The following is a 16,118-nucleotide window of genomic DNA, read 5'->3' on the forward strand; positions in this document are numbered from 1 at the left end:
AACGGTAATTTGAATGAGCGAGATAGATGTTTGCTCAATCCATTTATAGCGACGTAATGGGTAACATTTGTGAGTTAATGCTGTTTACACTTTAAACTGAAGATATTTCACAATGGAGGCTGGTAAATTTCTCAGGAGTGCAGACTCAATAAACAGGTGCAGGTATGTGGCATTTGCTAGATGGAGACACAACAGTGACTCAAGGGCAACTCTAATGCACTGCAGAGAATTGAGCGAATGAAATGATGATAAGTTATCATCCCCAGCTGGAGCTAGACTATATGAAACCGAAGACCGACTGAATGAAGACAGAACAGTGTGGCTAAAAAAGAGTGGAAAGACCAAGATGGAATCCATTCGGGAGCAGAAAAGATCTAAACTCAATTTGATGAGAATTTAAAGTACAGTCGTCTTTTTTTTTCAGTCTTTTTATTCTTTGTTCTCCTGAAAATTACAGTAAATGCTGAATGTGCTTGTTGGGAGGGAGTGTTGTTAAGCCCTGTCCGGGCCCGGTACATTAATGAATTGACATTACACCAGGATCAATGGTGAAGCTCTCAGGGTCTGAAAAACTACACTTAATGAAAAGGGATTACTCTCTAAAGATCAAGGTCTTCCACTTCCCTTCTTAGTGTAGTGCTCTTTTGTATTCTGTTGTGTTTCCCCCCCACCCGCCCTTTCTGAAGAAAACACACACATTTTAATTTTGTCCATAAACACTGTGCAGTATGATTAGGTGGCAGAAGCCTATGCAGATGGTTTACCTTATGTATGATGCCAGTGCAGACTTTGTTGATTTGTGGAAATTTGAGCCTCTGCTCCAAGTCTCTGGCAACTCAGATTCAAGACAAACAAAACATATTATAACACCTTTAGAAATTTAACAAACCATTCCTGCAGCATAATCCACACTTTGCCATTGATTATATTGTATGTTCAGTACTGTATGTACCAGTTACTGCACAACATTGCTAAATAGCCTTTTGTGTCAGACTGTTGGTTTATCACACTCCCAAAAACCCAAAGAAGCATATGTAGTGATTTACTGGTGGTGTGTTTGTAACATAAACCGCTTTCACACTGGACAAAAACCCACTAACATCTGGCTTTTGTCTTTATTGGGAAAGGGTAAAATCTGCGTTCATTTCCGGGTCACATGACTCTGCAGTATTCATGAGCTGATCCACCTGAGTGGACACTCATGTTGAGGTTCTGGAGTTGTTTTCCATGCAAACAAACATCATTCAGTCAGCGTTAAGTTTGATAGAAAGACTGTCGTAAAAAGTTTGTTAAAAAGTAACCACAATAACATTGTTGCTTACCTCCATGCTGCCTTTGATTGTGATTGACTAAAAAACCTGCATATTAATTTTGGTTAACAAAAAGGCTGCGCTGACCATACTGAACGTATGATTAGCATGGAAGTGGATCACTGGAGTTGCCTACAAGTAGTCCATGCAGCATGTTGTTTACCTCGTAAGTCATAGCATGCACATGTACATTCATGTACACTGTGCTGTATGTAACAGTACTGTACCTACCTCTGTGCGCGGTCACGCCTGTGGTGCGTGCTGCGTCCTGTGGTTTTCTTTCAGCTCTGACTTCCACCCGGTGAGTCCTCTTCATCTCTTGGTCATCCTGCTGTCTTGTGAACTAATGAGCCACAATGCATTGCTGTTCCCTCACACACTTTTCTGCTTGATTTGACATTTCTCCTTGCCTCTTTGAAGCCATTAGTTGAGACTGTTGAAACTCTGTGTGTGTGTGTGTGTGTGTGTGTGTGTGTGTGTGTGCCTTTACGTACGTGGAGCACCAAACTCTCACCTGCTATGAATAATTGATCCGCTGAATCTAGGGCACATGAGGTTTGTATGCAGGGAGGCAGCTGCTGCAGCAGGAGGGTACCTTACAGTTTATTTTAAGAGAAACATGTAAGGGGTGCCAGGAGGTGGAGACAAGTGAACTGGAAAATGCCACCTTTCTCTGCAGGTATAGAACTATACTGACCTGATGGTTCCAAAGCAGAGCTGCGTAGCTTCTAAATTATTAATCCGCAAAGGCTTTTAGTGGCATGTACAAGCCAAATGTGTTGTGGGTTGTCTCCAAGGTTAGTGAATGTCATTTCTACACATGTCAACATGATGCAACTTTAATCAACAGTTTCAAGTAGCTAAGCAAGGGTTGAGATTTAGATTCACAACAATGCCTGGTACAAAAAGGGATGAGATGGTGGAACGGAGGTTGTTGACATTGGGGAGAACACGTCTCAGAGTTAACAAAACACTCAGCAACGCAATTTGCTCTCTCTTTTCTGTTGATAACCAAGCAGCAACACAATAACAAGTGAGGAGCTACAACAAATTGAATATTTGTCTGGTAAATAATGTGAAATTATTCATGTTAGCGCATGGACAGTGTTAAGTCATGCAGTAAACTGCCCCTAGGACATCCTCATGGGGATTATAGTGTTTGAGCTGATAGGTATCTGAAATGAAGGACACCGAGATAAAAATGCAGAGCAGACGGAGACAAATTATGGGGTAACTCAGCATGCTATTAGACCAACATTATATATAATAGCTTTTTATATTTCTTTGCTTTGCTATATGAATCCCCAAAAGGAGATGTATGTATTTTTAACTTTTGGCTGCAGCCCTGTTTTGGCCATTCTGCACATTCTGCTTTTTCTAAACAGTCTGTTAATTTACCAAATCTCATGGGGAAATTTCACATTTTTGTTTGGACCCTTCCACAGAAACATCAAAGCACAGGGTGAGTTAAAGAGCATTAGCCCCGGAGCTGGTAATGATTCAATGCCTTGCTTAGATTCCTCACAAAGCAGATGATTGCTGACACAAAGCTTGTAACCAGGTCCTGTTCCATTTCATGGACTAAGTGCCAGTGCTGCAGGCCTGTCTCCCCAAGTGCACAGCTGCTCTTTGAGACAACTCCCCTTTCACTTCCCTGTTAAGTTTAATGGAGTTGGTACGGTAGAACTTATTTTCATCTAAGACATTTGCTGCTCTTCTCTCCATCTGTCCGCTCGCCATCACAGCATCACCGTAACTCAGCTGTCACTCTGACAGAGACACGCAATGATTGGCTGTGCTGCTCTCTGTCATCGACATGCATGCACATGATTGAACACGACACAGTGACTGGACAAGGCAGGCAGACTGTCAGCTGTCCGGCCTGCTGCTGACAGCAATAAACTCAGCTGCACACTCAGCATAACAGGTTATAACTGTACCTCGAGTGTGTGTGAAACAGGAGGCAGAATGTTGGTGTGTGCGGTTAGTGTCTTCATGCTTAGTGTGTGACGGCCTTAAATGGGCTCAGTCCGACTTGAAAAGGGGACCCTAATTAGCAGTATTAATTTATATACACAGCCTTCTTGAATTAAGACAAAGTCAGAGTTTATCTACTTTAAGTCTACATTTTTAGCTCACTAAATCCAGAATTTCCTGGACACTCAGATATAAAATTCGTTGTCTTGGCATCTTCGAATAGTCAGTTTTTAAGGTGATGGTCTACACCACTGTCTGATGTAATTGCATGATGTAATTGCATGATGTAATTGCGTTTCTCCAAAGCTGCTATAAAACATGTCATTTCTCTATGTTTCACTGTATATATTAAAAAATGTGTATTATTGTGCATTGTTTATACGAAATTTACATTTTTTTTAGTCTTTAGACTTTTTGGTCATTTTGATCAAGAGTTGAATTTGTTCTCACTGATTTTTTATTTTATCCTAAATTTATCAAAGGTGTACAAGTGTCACAATAACCTTTTGAACTTTTAAGATTACAAACAAAATAAATACTAGCTTTACTCCTTTGAGGAACCCAAATTGTTGATTAAATTGCTGTGAACCAAACATCCTAGCTGGGTGATTGACTCATATGCAGAGGTTTATCAGGGTTTTGTTGCCTCAGTGGCTCCAACTGCAATTTGCTTCACTTCTACAAGTGTCACTCAAAACAAATTGCTCTCGGGGAAAATGGCCAAAAAAATGTGACTCATGGAGGCTGTTGTTACAAAGATCCATAATAACAAGGATGGGCACACAAGGACCCTTTAAAAACCTGACATATACGTATTGGCCCTTTCATCCAGGAATAAATTGACCTGGAATTTGCCGTATGTTGCAATAATGAGACTAGATTTACCACACATTTTTGTGTGATGACATTGATGCCCAAAGACCTATCTTGTTTATTGTGAAGCAGACTGAAGATTTCTCTACATCTGAAGAGCCCCTAGATCATATCACACACCTTCAACCATGAAAGATAATTATTAGCCAGTCCACCACGGGAATTGCCTTATAAATACTCTCTATCACTTGCTCAACTACATATAGACTCACTTGGATGATTTATATAGGTTTTGCACAGCCATTACTTTAGTTTGGCCAGTGCAGTGTAATATTGCCCCAGGGAGTGCAGTATATTTGAATCATTTGGTTTTGTGCTGTCATGATGAATGGATGTAGTTGGTGGCTGATACTGTTGGCCCCAACAGCAGTGACTTGGCTAATGTGCCTGTGTATATTTGAACATGGATGGTTTGGTTTGTGTGATCTGTATGTATGAGTTTGCATCCTTGCGTGTGCATGCAGGCCGTATGGCACGTATCAGTGTTCAACAGAATGCTGTGAAGGCGTGAGGAGCAAAAGACCAGCAGGTACAGATGTGCCTGCGAAGCAAGTGGAATTAGCACCTACTAGACAACCATTAAGTCTGTTAATTAAAATGTAGGTATTAAACATCTGTGGGTAGCTCAGCCATCAGCCGTCCACCTGGCTTTCTTCTTGGCTATCTTTGGAATAAATGAGCTTTATTCACCTGCACACTTTCAACAAGTCTTCTTCTTTATTTTGTATGTGCTCCATATGGTGCCGCTTGCTGTTTGGAGGAGTTATTTTTAGTTCCCTCTGATTCCTCAACCTGAGAAACACTGCTGTCACTCACATACTCTCAATTTTTTCTTTTTCTTTTTTTTTCTTTACTTCAATCTGGTTTGGTCGCTTAGCTTTTTACTTTTTGTGCATTGAGAAGAAACAACCTGTGCTTATCTCATCAACTCATCTCGTCTGCACTGTTCAGACGAAATCGACCTTCATCATTACTCTGACCTTCTGTCTGTATGTCCAGTTTCCCACCATATCTTTTTACTTTTCTCCTCTTTCACTTTGTCCATTCCAAATAGTGATTCTGAAGAGATTTACTGACACGGCCATGTCATTGACCAGCCACTGCTGCTCACAATATCAAACAGCCATAAAACACCACTTAGCAGACATAAATATCAATAATGTGGGGAACATGCTGGTCCGTTTAACCTCTGACATCACTTGGCACTCTGCACGCCAACCTGCTATGTGACTGGGCTTCGGTTCTCACCTGCTCTCTTTCGCTTAACCGTCCTTCTGCTTCGGCAGGGATGCAATCAGAAACTTGAAGCTCAGTTCAGTCCCTTGATGTGAAGCCAACCCGACAGAAGAATGATCAAATCATAATTAATGTGCATGAAGTGTTGACAGTTTACAGTTTCACAGCACATACTTCGCCGACACACACGGCACAAATCAAAGGAGTGAGACATGGAGAAGAACAACTAAGGAGATATCAACAGAGCAAGCCCTGCTAGTCTGAACTTCATTTGGGTCTGAATATTTTTGTAATACGGTGTTCAAAATATCAAAAATATTAAAAAGTGAAAAGCGAACTGAGGTAAAAACTGTTTACTCTCTCTCATGAAATCAATATCAATCATAAAACAGAACATGAAGAAAAACAGACTTTTAAAAAAAGACTTGAAATCATTATCAAGAAGATACCATTAACATTTTGTAAACTTATTATATATACTAATAACACTATCAGCTCTGTGTGGCCTAATTTATTTGAGATGTGTGAACATGAGATAAAGGTGTTCCAGTGCAATCAGAAACACACAAACACTCATGCACTTCTGAGCAATCGCTTGGCTTGTTGATGCCTCAGCAAGCATCAGAGGAATATCACGCCGCTGTGATATATTTCTGAAATAGTTTTATTCTTCTGTGTTTCTCAGAGATCTCAGTATTGTCATTGTTCTCTCCCCATTTTCCTTTCATTCACTAGAAGAATAGTCAGGCAGTGTTATGAGGCAATATTGCCTGCAGTGAAGTCCAAGAATGGCAAATGAGATAAAATCTATAACATTCTGCAGTAGGCTGGAAAAAAGACAACATTAAAGAAAACATATACATTTTCACACATGCGTGCGCACACACACACACGTCAATGGTGTTCCTCAGTAAGAAAAGAAAAAAGAAAATGGCAATCAGTGTGTTTAGCAGAGTCAACAGAGACATTCTTTAAAAACGCTAATGAGAAACAGCTTGAGTGAAAGTATTAGTTTTGTTCCATTATTGCCGTCTCTTTTTCCTTTAACAATAAATGCTTGTATTTTTTGCATTTGTTCCAACACTGTTATTTAAAATAACTATGCAATCACTGACCCACACTGGAAAAGGCAGGAGCTGATGTGCTATTCAGAGCATTGTTCATCTTGCTGTAAAAATCAGAGCTTATATAAACTACTGATATGAACAGGAAAAAAATGAAATATATTGTCTGATTTTGTCTAAGAGTTTATAATATTATGGATGTAAAAAGAGTACATGAAGAGCTAATCTGCTCTAAATATATGGCAGTATTTGAACATTTGCAGCAATATTCATTAGTGAAAAACAGATATTTTGTGAGATACAGATATGAATTGTAGCTTTGCAGGACACCTCTATAACATATACAAGAATATAACATGACTGTGATACCACAGATTATTACATATAATAATGCCACATTTATCTCCCCAGGGCAATACTAACACTTGTCAGTCAGACTTTAAGCCCTGCTCCTTAGAAAAATGATCCAATTTCAGTCAATAATCTAATTTTGCTTTAACATTAGTAATCAATGTGTGCAAGAACGTGACTGCAAACACCTTCTGAGAGCACAGTGAGTCAGGGGCAAAAACACCAGGGCGTCAGGGACTTTAGAGTGATACAGGAAATTGAGTTCGTCCAGTCTAATGATGGGCAGAGTCACACAGCTCTACAGACGCACCATTTTCCTCCTATTAGCAGAGATGTGTTATTCATGAGGGCAAATCTAGTGTGAACTATGCCTCACTGATATTCTACACAGTCACTTCTCAATCCGTCGGGGGACCTGAGCCATTGTGTTTTATTCATTTATTTATCTCTTTCCGTTTCTACAGTCCCAAAGAAAAAAGGGAACTCGGTGGTGATGAGGTTACGGGGTCAAACGTGATTGTGCCTGTGAAGAGCTATCAATAGCATCTGTCATCGGTAATCATTGGGGAGGAAAAAAGGCAGTGAGGGGGGAGGAGGGCATGGGAGGAAGACTTGGAGGTGAAAGACTTGACAAGATTGTTAAAACACAGCCCGGGCTCCAACCAGAGAAAGCTGTGGGTTTTTTTTTTCTTTTTCCAAAAAACACATTAATTCTCTTTCAGAGCCTCTTCTTTATTCTGCCAAATACCAATAGGCATTACTGGCATATATGTGCTCCGTTGTGTCCAAAGCTATTTACATAATACAATTTGAGCTGAATGGTCCATTGTGTGACTGCACAATGCAGTTATGACACACATTAATTTCTTACATTTTCATTTAAGGTCAGCATTCGCACACAATGTGTTTTATTTTTCTTCTCCTGTGCTGAAAACCAGTGTTCCTCTTCAAAGCCCTGTAAACAAGCGTCATTCAGCCTTTTGTGTTTGTCACGCTGACATGATCTGCCTCAATTATTCCCAAACCTGATGCACATGTTAATGCCTGAGAATGAATGTCTTAGCATATCCGTAGAGAACTTTAGACATATAGACATGCAGTAAATCACGTCTAGTGTTTCTGTGACATTGCAGTGTGAATGCACTCGTGAATTTATGTTCGCGTCTATATTTTAAGTAGCATTTTGTGTGTGTGTGTGTGCAAATATAAGGGAGGCTGAGATCAGTGAACTGGCAGGTGTTCAAATTTCCAATGGAAGTGCATGTTATGCCAGCTTCAAAAGAGAGCACACATGGCCTCTGTGTGGCTGAAAACAAGAAAAACTGTGTATGCTTCTCCCTCATCAGTCATTCTGCATGCAGAAGAGAGTGTCTGAGATACTTTGAGCATCTAAAGAGCATTCACATCATAAATTCACGTTTTCTAAAGCCCCATCAGGGATAGAGTTGAAAGATTTTGTTCATAGGGAGGTAAAGAAGGAAGATATTACACCACATGCCTACCATGTTACTTTTTCACTGTTTTTCTCTGCAAATAGAGGGATTTGGTAGAGAAGTAAAACCAACTATTTTAGAGAAACAGATAAATCTAGATAAAGAATATATTACTTTGTCCTGACAAGCTTAGGAGAGTGAGAGGAGAGTGGGTGCACCCTTGTGTCCAAAGTGATTAGCAGATCACTGATTCAAATTGTCTCACTATGCAGGCACCAGCAGCAATCTCATTCCCTCACTTTAACTGTGCATCACACATGGCACTATCTGTCTCTTGCCTGCTCCTTTAATTTTTCTTTTAGAGGTCTGCTACCTAATTCTATTGACATGCATGAAGTAAAGTGTTAATGGAAATAGTTTAAGGCCCTAAAAAAACATAATTACTGCAGTGAGAGAAGGATCGCTTTTATGAATAATGGAATCTCTTGGATGTATCCCCGCTGAGGCAGGTGATTGAAACAAGTATCATTTTATCTCAGAGCAAATGTATAAGCAGAAGACAGATTAAATTTGTTGTATTTTTAGTGTCCTTTTATAGGAATGCTTCCATAAGGGGCCGTTGCTTAATAAAATGTGAACAAATACCAAATATCAAATGACTAAAAAGCTGCATCTCAAGTAGCTGGTAGTTGCTGCTTATTGAAAAGTTCCTCAGAAAGCAGCTGGAGAAATTTACTGTGTCTTGTCTTGCTTATATGTCTGATAAATAAAGCAAACCTTTATTTCCCAAGAGCAATGCAAAACATTTTCATTTATTTATTCTGTCAATAGATGCCATGCTTGATGCATCTTCACGGAAATAGAAAAACAGAGAGGATGATTGAGATAAAAACAGCTGCAGAGTGAAATACTTCTCTTGTTAGGTCTTGACTGTGTGACAAATCTGGATTTAGCCTGTGAGATACTAAAGGATCCATGCCGTGATGCAGGTCATGACATTAAGATGAAATGTCTAAATAAAGCTGAGGCCTGTTGTAGCCCTCTCATGGCAACTCATGGTGTCTATCTACTATCATATTTTCACATGCGTACCTGCACACATAAACGCACACTCGCGTTCAACCTTTTGACAGTGTTCAACCGTGAAGAATCACCTCATTTAGAGGGCAGATTCCTGGTTTAGGAGGATGCATGCATTTCCATTGTTGCCCATTGGCAGGGCTTAACAAATAGGATTAGATCTGTGCCCAGGAGAGCACACTCCTGTTCAGGTGACGCACAGCTCTGCGCTCCAGCTCCACAACTAGACACAGAGACATACTGTTAAAGGTCAGTGGAGTCAGACGCTGAATGTCACAGCTTAGCCACAGCTTGGCGAATAAATACATTGGATAAATATGCCTGTCTCTTGGTGGAGAGTAATTCTGCAGCTCCTGAATTTCCAGCATAAAAGACCCAGGATTACAGGGTGAGTTAAAAGGCAACAGAGGCATATCGATTAGAGGCAGTGAATCAGGCCTCTGCTATGCTGTGAATAATAAACTGAATAAGAGGCAGCCAGGGGTTGTCAGATGGAACTTTCACGATGGGCTGCATGTTGCTCTCGTTTTCGACGAGACTGAGGATAACATCACATCTCCTGTCAAAATGACCTGGGGAATCATGACACCTGATCAGAAAGATCAGAGCAGCTTACTACAAGTTTAAATGAACATACTACACCCTATTTAACAGAACAAAAAAAAGCTGATTGTGTCTGCTCACTGCAAATTATTGTGAACTGGCTCAGGGAAGGAATTGGACTCTTATTAGCACATCTCCCCAAGGTAGCGGAATATTGGAATGGGTAATTTCTGAGATAGCCGCATATGTGTCGAATCAGACAAGAGTGTTGCACTGGGGAACCAGTCAGATGTCTTGTGACTCACTGGAGCAGGTGTTATTGTTTGCTTTCTTCAATAGACTCATCATAGTGAGTCTGAAAACACTCAGTGGATTCGGGCAGTAAACTGTCTCAGATAAAGTCCATATGTGTTGCGAGGGCTGCGGCACAACTCAAGCTAATCAGAGAGACAATATCAGTGCGTTCGAAAAAACGGAAGGCAGAAGACAAAATGGATCCTGGCTGTGCAGCACGTGTCCCCATCTTAACAGAATCAGAATATAAATTTGGTTGCAAATTCATGAATTCATGTCAATTTTAGCCACCCTGGCAGTGTGGGATGACACAGTCAGTCTCTTGGCCGTTTGGTCAGTCTACCACTCATAAAATTTTGTTCAGGAATTTTTGGTGACATGACATTTGCGTTTATGTTTCACAGTGAAATATTTTGACAAGACTTGCTGTCTTGGAATTATTATTATTCAGGATCTCAAGAGGACCACTTTTCCTAACTTTTCCTTTAGCACCACCAGCAGATTTGTCTTTTCTCTTTAACACCTGCAAACCCAGTGGCACTCTCATCCACCTCAGACTTGTGGTGTTATTCATAAATATTGCTTGCTTTTTGAACCAGAAGGCACTATGTCTAAACAAGAAGTTAAAATGAACTCTGCACCTCATTAATTTTCTCTTTTCTTCCTTTCTTTTCTGTGCGTGTGTCTGTGATTTATGTCTATAATCTCCTCCCTTTCTCAACCTTCCTCTGTGTGTGTGTATGCGTGTGTGTGCTCACTGCAGGCTGTGGACTGGAGTTCCTACTGGTTCTCTGTGGGCTCGAGTTTTCCTGGTCCTGCCCCCGTCATTGTATCTGCTACACTGCACCCAGCACCGTCTCTTGCCAAGCTCACAACTTCCTGTCAGTTCCCGAAGGCATTCCTCCTGACAGTGAGCGCATCTTCTTACAGAACAATAAGATCCATCGCTTACTTCGGGGTCACTTCAGCTCCAAAACGGTCACTCTCTGGATTTACTCCAATAACATCACATATATTGAGCCCTCCACCTTCCACGGTTTCACGGTGCTCGAGGAGCTGGATCTGGGAGACAACCGCCACCTGCGCTCCTTGGCTGAAGACACCTTTCACGGACTGAGTCGGCTTAATGCACTACACCTCTACCGTTGTGGGCTCAGTTCGCTTCCTAATAACATCTTTCAAGGCCTCAGAAACCTGCAGTATCTCTACTTGCAGGTACACTAGACCGTTTCATTCTGGTTCATTTTGCCACCAAGACTCTTTTAGGGCTCTCACTTTTCCAAATAACAAATTTGAAGTAACACATATTTCATTTGAATTAATTCAAACACAGCCCACATAGCCTAATCCTTAACTATGCAGAGGGGACATTCTGTTCATTCGCAATGCCTCCGCTGCCTCAATTGCGAGACAAGCTGGCAAAAACATCAGTAAACGATTGTAATTTCATCATTTAATCAAATTCAAAAGTACACATATTCCATACACATTACACACATTCCTTCTTACAAAGTCAGGTGTCATGATTATCCATTCAGTACTTGCGAGATTTGTGAAAACGACTGAAGACAACAGGATATGCAGTAGGTCACATGGCAGTTCCTTTTAGGATTATTTATTATTATGGGAGTCAATTATTTATCAAGTATTTATTCATTCATGTAGAGATGACTACAAGTTACAGTAATACAATATAATGCAAATGGAACAAAAGCATTGCAAAATACGTAAACTTGTGATTGTATGCACTCTGTCTCCTCAGGATAATCATTTGAAGTTCCTGCAGGATGACACATTTATGGACCTCCACAACCTGAGCCACCTGTTTCTTCATGGAAACCGTCTGTGGAGCATTAACCAGAATACCTTCAGAGGCCTGCGAGCCTTGGACCGACTGCTTCTCCACCAAAACCAGATTGAGTGGGTCGACCGCCTGGCCTTCCATGATCTGAAACGTCTCACCACCCTCTACCTGTTCAACAATTCTCTGATACAGCTGTCTGGACAGTGCCTGGACACGTTGCCTGCCTTGGAATACCTGCGCCTCAATGACAACCCCTGGTCATGTGACTGCAAGGCCCTGTCTCTGTGGGAATGGCTGAAACGTTTTCGAGGTTCGACTTCTTCAGTGGGTTGCCAGGCACCGGCTGATATGGTTGGGAAGGACCTCAAGGAGCTGCGCAAGGAGGACTTCCCCAACTGTTCACCGACGGTACCTAATTCCGAGTCCAGAGCCCAGACTAACAATTTATCTGGTACGGTGAATCCATCCATGAATCGTGGTGTAGCATTGGGCTCTGGAGGTCAGACCCACATAGTGCACCCCTCGAGGCCTGGCCGTTCTCGAAACTGCACAAAGCCTCGTAACAGGGTGAGCAAGGGGAAGGGTGACAATGAGGTTCACCACTCAAAGGAGGTCATGGCAGACAAGGAGGATTCCTCCCCAGATTTCACAGAGGGGGGAAAACATGACCACACATCTCCAGATGGTACCATCACACGGAGGAAGCACAAGTGCACTCCCCGGACCACTGTTCGCCCCCCTAGTGGGGTTCAGCAAGCCAACAATAGGGCAACCTTATCCCAGTCTTTACTACATGTCTATGCCCTCCTTGTGGCCTTGATAATGACAAATATTGACAACATTCTGCGTTGACCGTCAGAGGGTTTGGCAGATGCTAATCACAAAACACACAGCCCTCAGACCCTCTCTTGCTCCTGCACTACAAGGCCTGTGTGTCTTCTATGTATGTGTGTGTGAGTGTGATTATATGTGTAAATGTTGTGTAAGGAGCGTCAATGTTCAGACTGAAGCAGGCATCAAAGCATCAAACATCCACAACAGAAAGACTCACAGCACAAGAATCAGAGGGACTGAGAGTCAGGAAACGATAAAAGGTTATTGCAGACCAGGCTTGCACTGCCACTTATGCCGATATGATTTCATCTTCATACGTCTTGGTTTTTTTAACTTCTGGTTTTCACTCAGCTGGAGCTCAGATGATGAAAATTTGCTGAAAAAACATGAACAAGAAGGACAAGAAGGGGAGATGACTGAGAAAACAGGGTAAACCTTGTTAGCTAGTTAGCTCTGAGACAGATAAGCCAGGACATGTGCTCCACCAAGCTTTAATTTTAGTTCACAGTTTTTAAATTGTTATTCAGAAGTTACAATTGGAAAGTCAATGACCATGTAAAGCCTTCAACATCACTTCTATCTCATTCTTTCTGCCAAATGTATTTTCCTGCTGCATCCTTGGCTAACAGAAGATCTGAACAATTGGGCAAAAGTGTTCCTCATAAAAGAGGCGAAGAGTAGGCATGGCAATAAGTTATCAGTCAGTATCAGACGAAATGGAAATCTATAGCCACAGACATTTTATAAACAGAGAAACCAGTGAACTCATATGCTTCACGGAGCCCTAACACACTGTAACAACTACTCTCTAAATAACGCTGGCTTTGTTTCAGGTACTGTACCAACATTTCTGCCTATTTAACAGCAGTCCTCATTGGTATTACAGTTCTACTCACAATCTTCATATACACCATGTCTCTCCCTCTCTGGAAATGAATATTAAGCTGCTAATTGTTTCAATATGACGAGGACAGCCATGCGCTTTTTTTCATTTGCTTGGAAAAACAATGTGCGTCTCTGGGAGATCAAGCTGTGAATATTGAAGAGTCTGTCTATATCTTGTGTCAGATGTTGTTCATTTGATTTTTCTAAGACACAAAATGGACCTAAAGATGGATCCCTGCTGCAGGGCCAACAGGAGCCTTACAGATCAAGGGTCAAACAGGGCTTTCTCACTTTCCCAGTACGGTTGTGCTGAACTCATTCCTCCTCGGAGAGGGCATACCTGTCTCACTGAGAATGTGAGGAACACATTTTTTTTTTCCTTAATCACTTAACTTCAAAGGAATACAACAACAAGACTCAAGAAAAAAAATGTGTGTGTACCTTAACTGACTCATGTGATCAGTAAAAAAATCAAGAAGTACATAATGTGTGGAGCATGGCAAAATGGGGATCATGCAGAGAGAATTGCGCCTCTTAATTGACTGATGTGATTGTTCATACATGTGGGGATTCAAGACCCTGACAATCGCTTCTGAAGTAACAAGGGGATGCAGTACGATGCAGATTAACAGATGGACAATTGTGGGACATCTCTTGCTATACTTCTGGAGCTTTTGTGCCTCCCTTAAAATCTACTGATAAGATGGTGTTTGTATCAATGATGTGACCTGTAACAATGGAGACAAGGACTTCTTGCAGTGCTGATATTAATCATTTACTGTATTAATATGAGAAAAACAATATCAGTGACATTGATGATGATAACAGGGTTTTCTTCTCCTCCTCATGTCAGGAGGAGTCTTTCAATTTTTGATTTTCTGGTGATTTGTTTATTTACATATTTTTCATGTTATATTTTTAAATTCTTTTATTTGTCGATGCACAATTCCTCGCCACCCTATTTCTTGTTCTACTGTATGCCTAATCATCTTCTTTCTTTGCCATAATTCAAATGTTCAGTAAGTTATCATCAGAAAACAACAGTACAAAAATGTTTATAAAGATATTAAAATCTATATCTTCTTATGTCTACCGTTGCAGTCTGAGTCTGTTTATTGCTGCATTTAAGGTTTTATAGGCTTGGAGAAAGTGAAAAAAGCATCCCTTACCTTTCTCTTCTTTTAATTCATTTAAACCAGAAATTGTTTCTGTCAGCAAATTAGCTTTTTTTCCATCCTGTTTCCTCTTCTGTCTTTGCACTAGTTTGCAGTTTGTCTCCCCTGATAAGAACCTGCTGGCTAAACGCTAAGGTGCTTCCTACAAACAGATCCACGCTTCCTGTACACATCTGGGATTTATGTACAGGATACAGTATAAATATTAGTGAAATATAAGTGGAATAATAAAAAAGCAACATACAGAAGTTAAACACAAAATAATTTCCTGACCAACAGGAAAAGAAAAATTCAAAGATGGTATCAGACTGTGGTGTGATGTATTACAGTTCAATAAATCACTGAAACGCACTACAGATATTAATGAAAGTGTCACATGGAATCTGTAGTTATTCCAGGCTATTATTATTATTAATAGGCCTTTAGAACATAAATTCTATTTCCTCTTTTTTACATTCCCCTCGTCGTGGTCGAAATTGATCCACAAGTTAGTGTTCCATTACATTTTTTTTTCAGATTCTGTTGAATGATAAATGTGCACAGAAGGAGAGGTTATATGCATGGATGAGAGTGCTGCGTAATTATATTTAAACTGATAGCAGGTCTGGCATCTGGCGCTTGATGCTCATCTACTCACCAACAGCAGCTTTTTCCCCACATTCCAGCCCATTCAAACAACAACCTCATAACCATTTATATACTGTGGCGCCTTTGCTTTTCTATTCTGCTTCATATAACTTTCTAAAATAATTGCAATAATAGTTAATAGTTGCAAGATTAAATATTTTATTGTTGGAACAGCCCAAAAACTGTGAAATGAAATTAATGAAGCCATATTCAATTTTCTGACACAATTCAATACAATTGTGGGCTGGTTTTGGCCAGAACCCACATTTAAACCTTTCTAGTCAATGTACACAGGGACAGGGATGTCCACTGTTACACAACATCTTGCCATATTGAAAAAACAAACAAAAAAAACCCAACACTTTTCCTTTTAATGCCACCAAATGTCTCTACATATCAAGCATTTGTGTAGATTTTTCCAGACTCTTAAGTCAGTCTCATCCATAATGATCAAGTCCAAAGTCAGCTAAGGGTAATTTTCTTTTTTCCGTGTTCATGTCTGACTGAGCTGAATGAGATGTTAAATGATAAACAGAAAAAATATGAGGCATCTCAACATTCATTTGTAACTATTTGCCAGAGCTGATGGGGTGTGGAGTTGCTAATAAGCTTGTAACATGCACACAAACATC

At 40.6% G+C, this 16,118-nt stretch overlaps 1 protein-coding gene across 1 annotated transcript in view; it reads left to right on the plus strand.

Annotated features, from left to right (window-relative positions):
* Window positions 1–14,760, plus strand: part of rtn4rl1b (reticulon 4 receptor-like 1b) — a 131,749-nt gene extending 116,989 nt beyond the window's left edge. Inside the window, exons 2-3 of the mRNA XM_046389453.1 lie at window positions 10,925–11,376; window positions 11,924–14,760. Of these exons, the coding sequence (XP_046245409.1) occupies window positions 10,925–11,376; window positions 11,924–12,817 (1,346 nt within the window). The 3' untranslated portion in view covers window positions 12,818–14,760. The remainder of the gene's footprint in view (window positions 1–10,924; window positions 11,377–11,923) is intronic.
* The last annotated feature ends 1,358 nt before the right edge of the window (window positions 14,761–16,118 follow it).

Source organism: Scatophagus argus, chromosome 5, assembly GCF_020382885.2.
Source record: "Scatophagus argus isolate fScaArg1 chromosome 5, fScaArg1.pri, whole genome shotgun sequence".
Classification (NCBI taxonomy): Eukaryota; Metazoa; Chordata; class Actinopteri; family Scatophagidae; genus Scatophagus; species Scatophagus argus.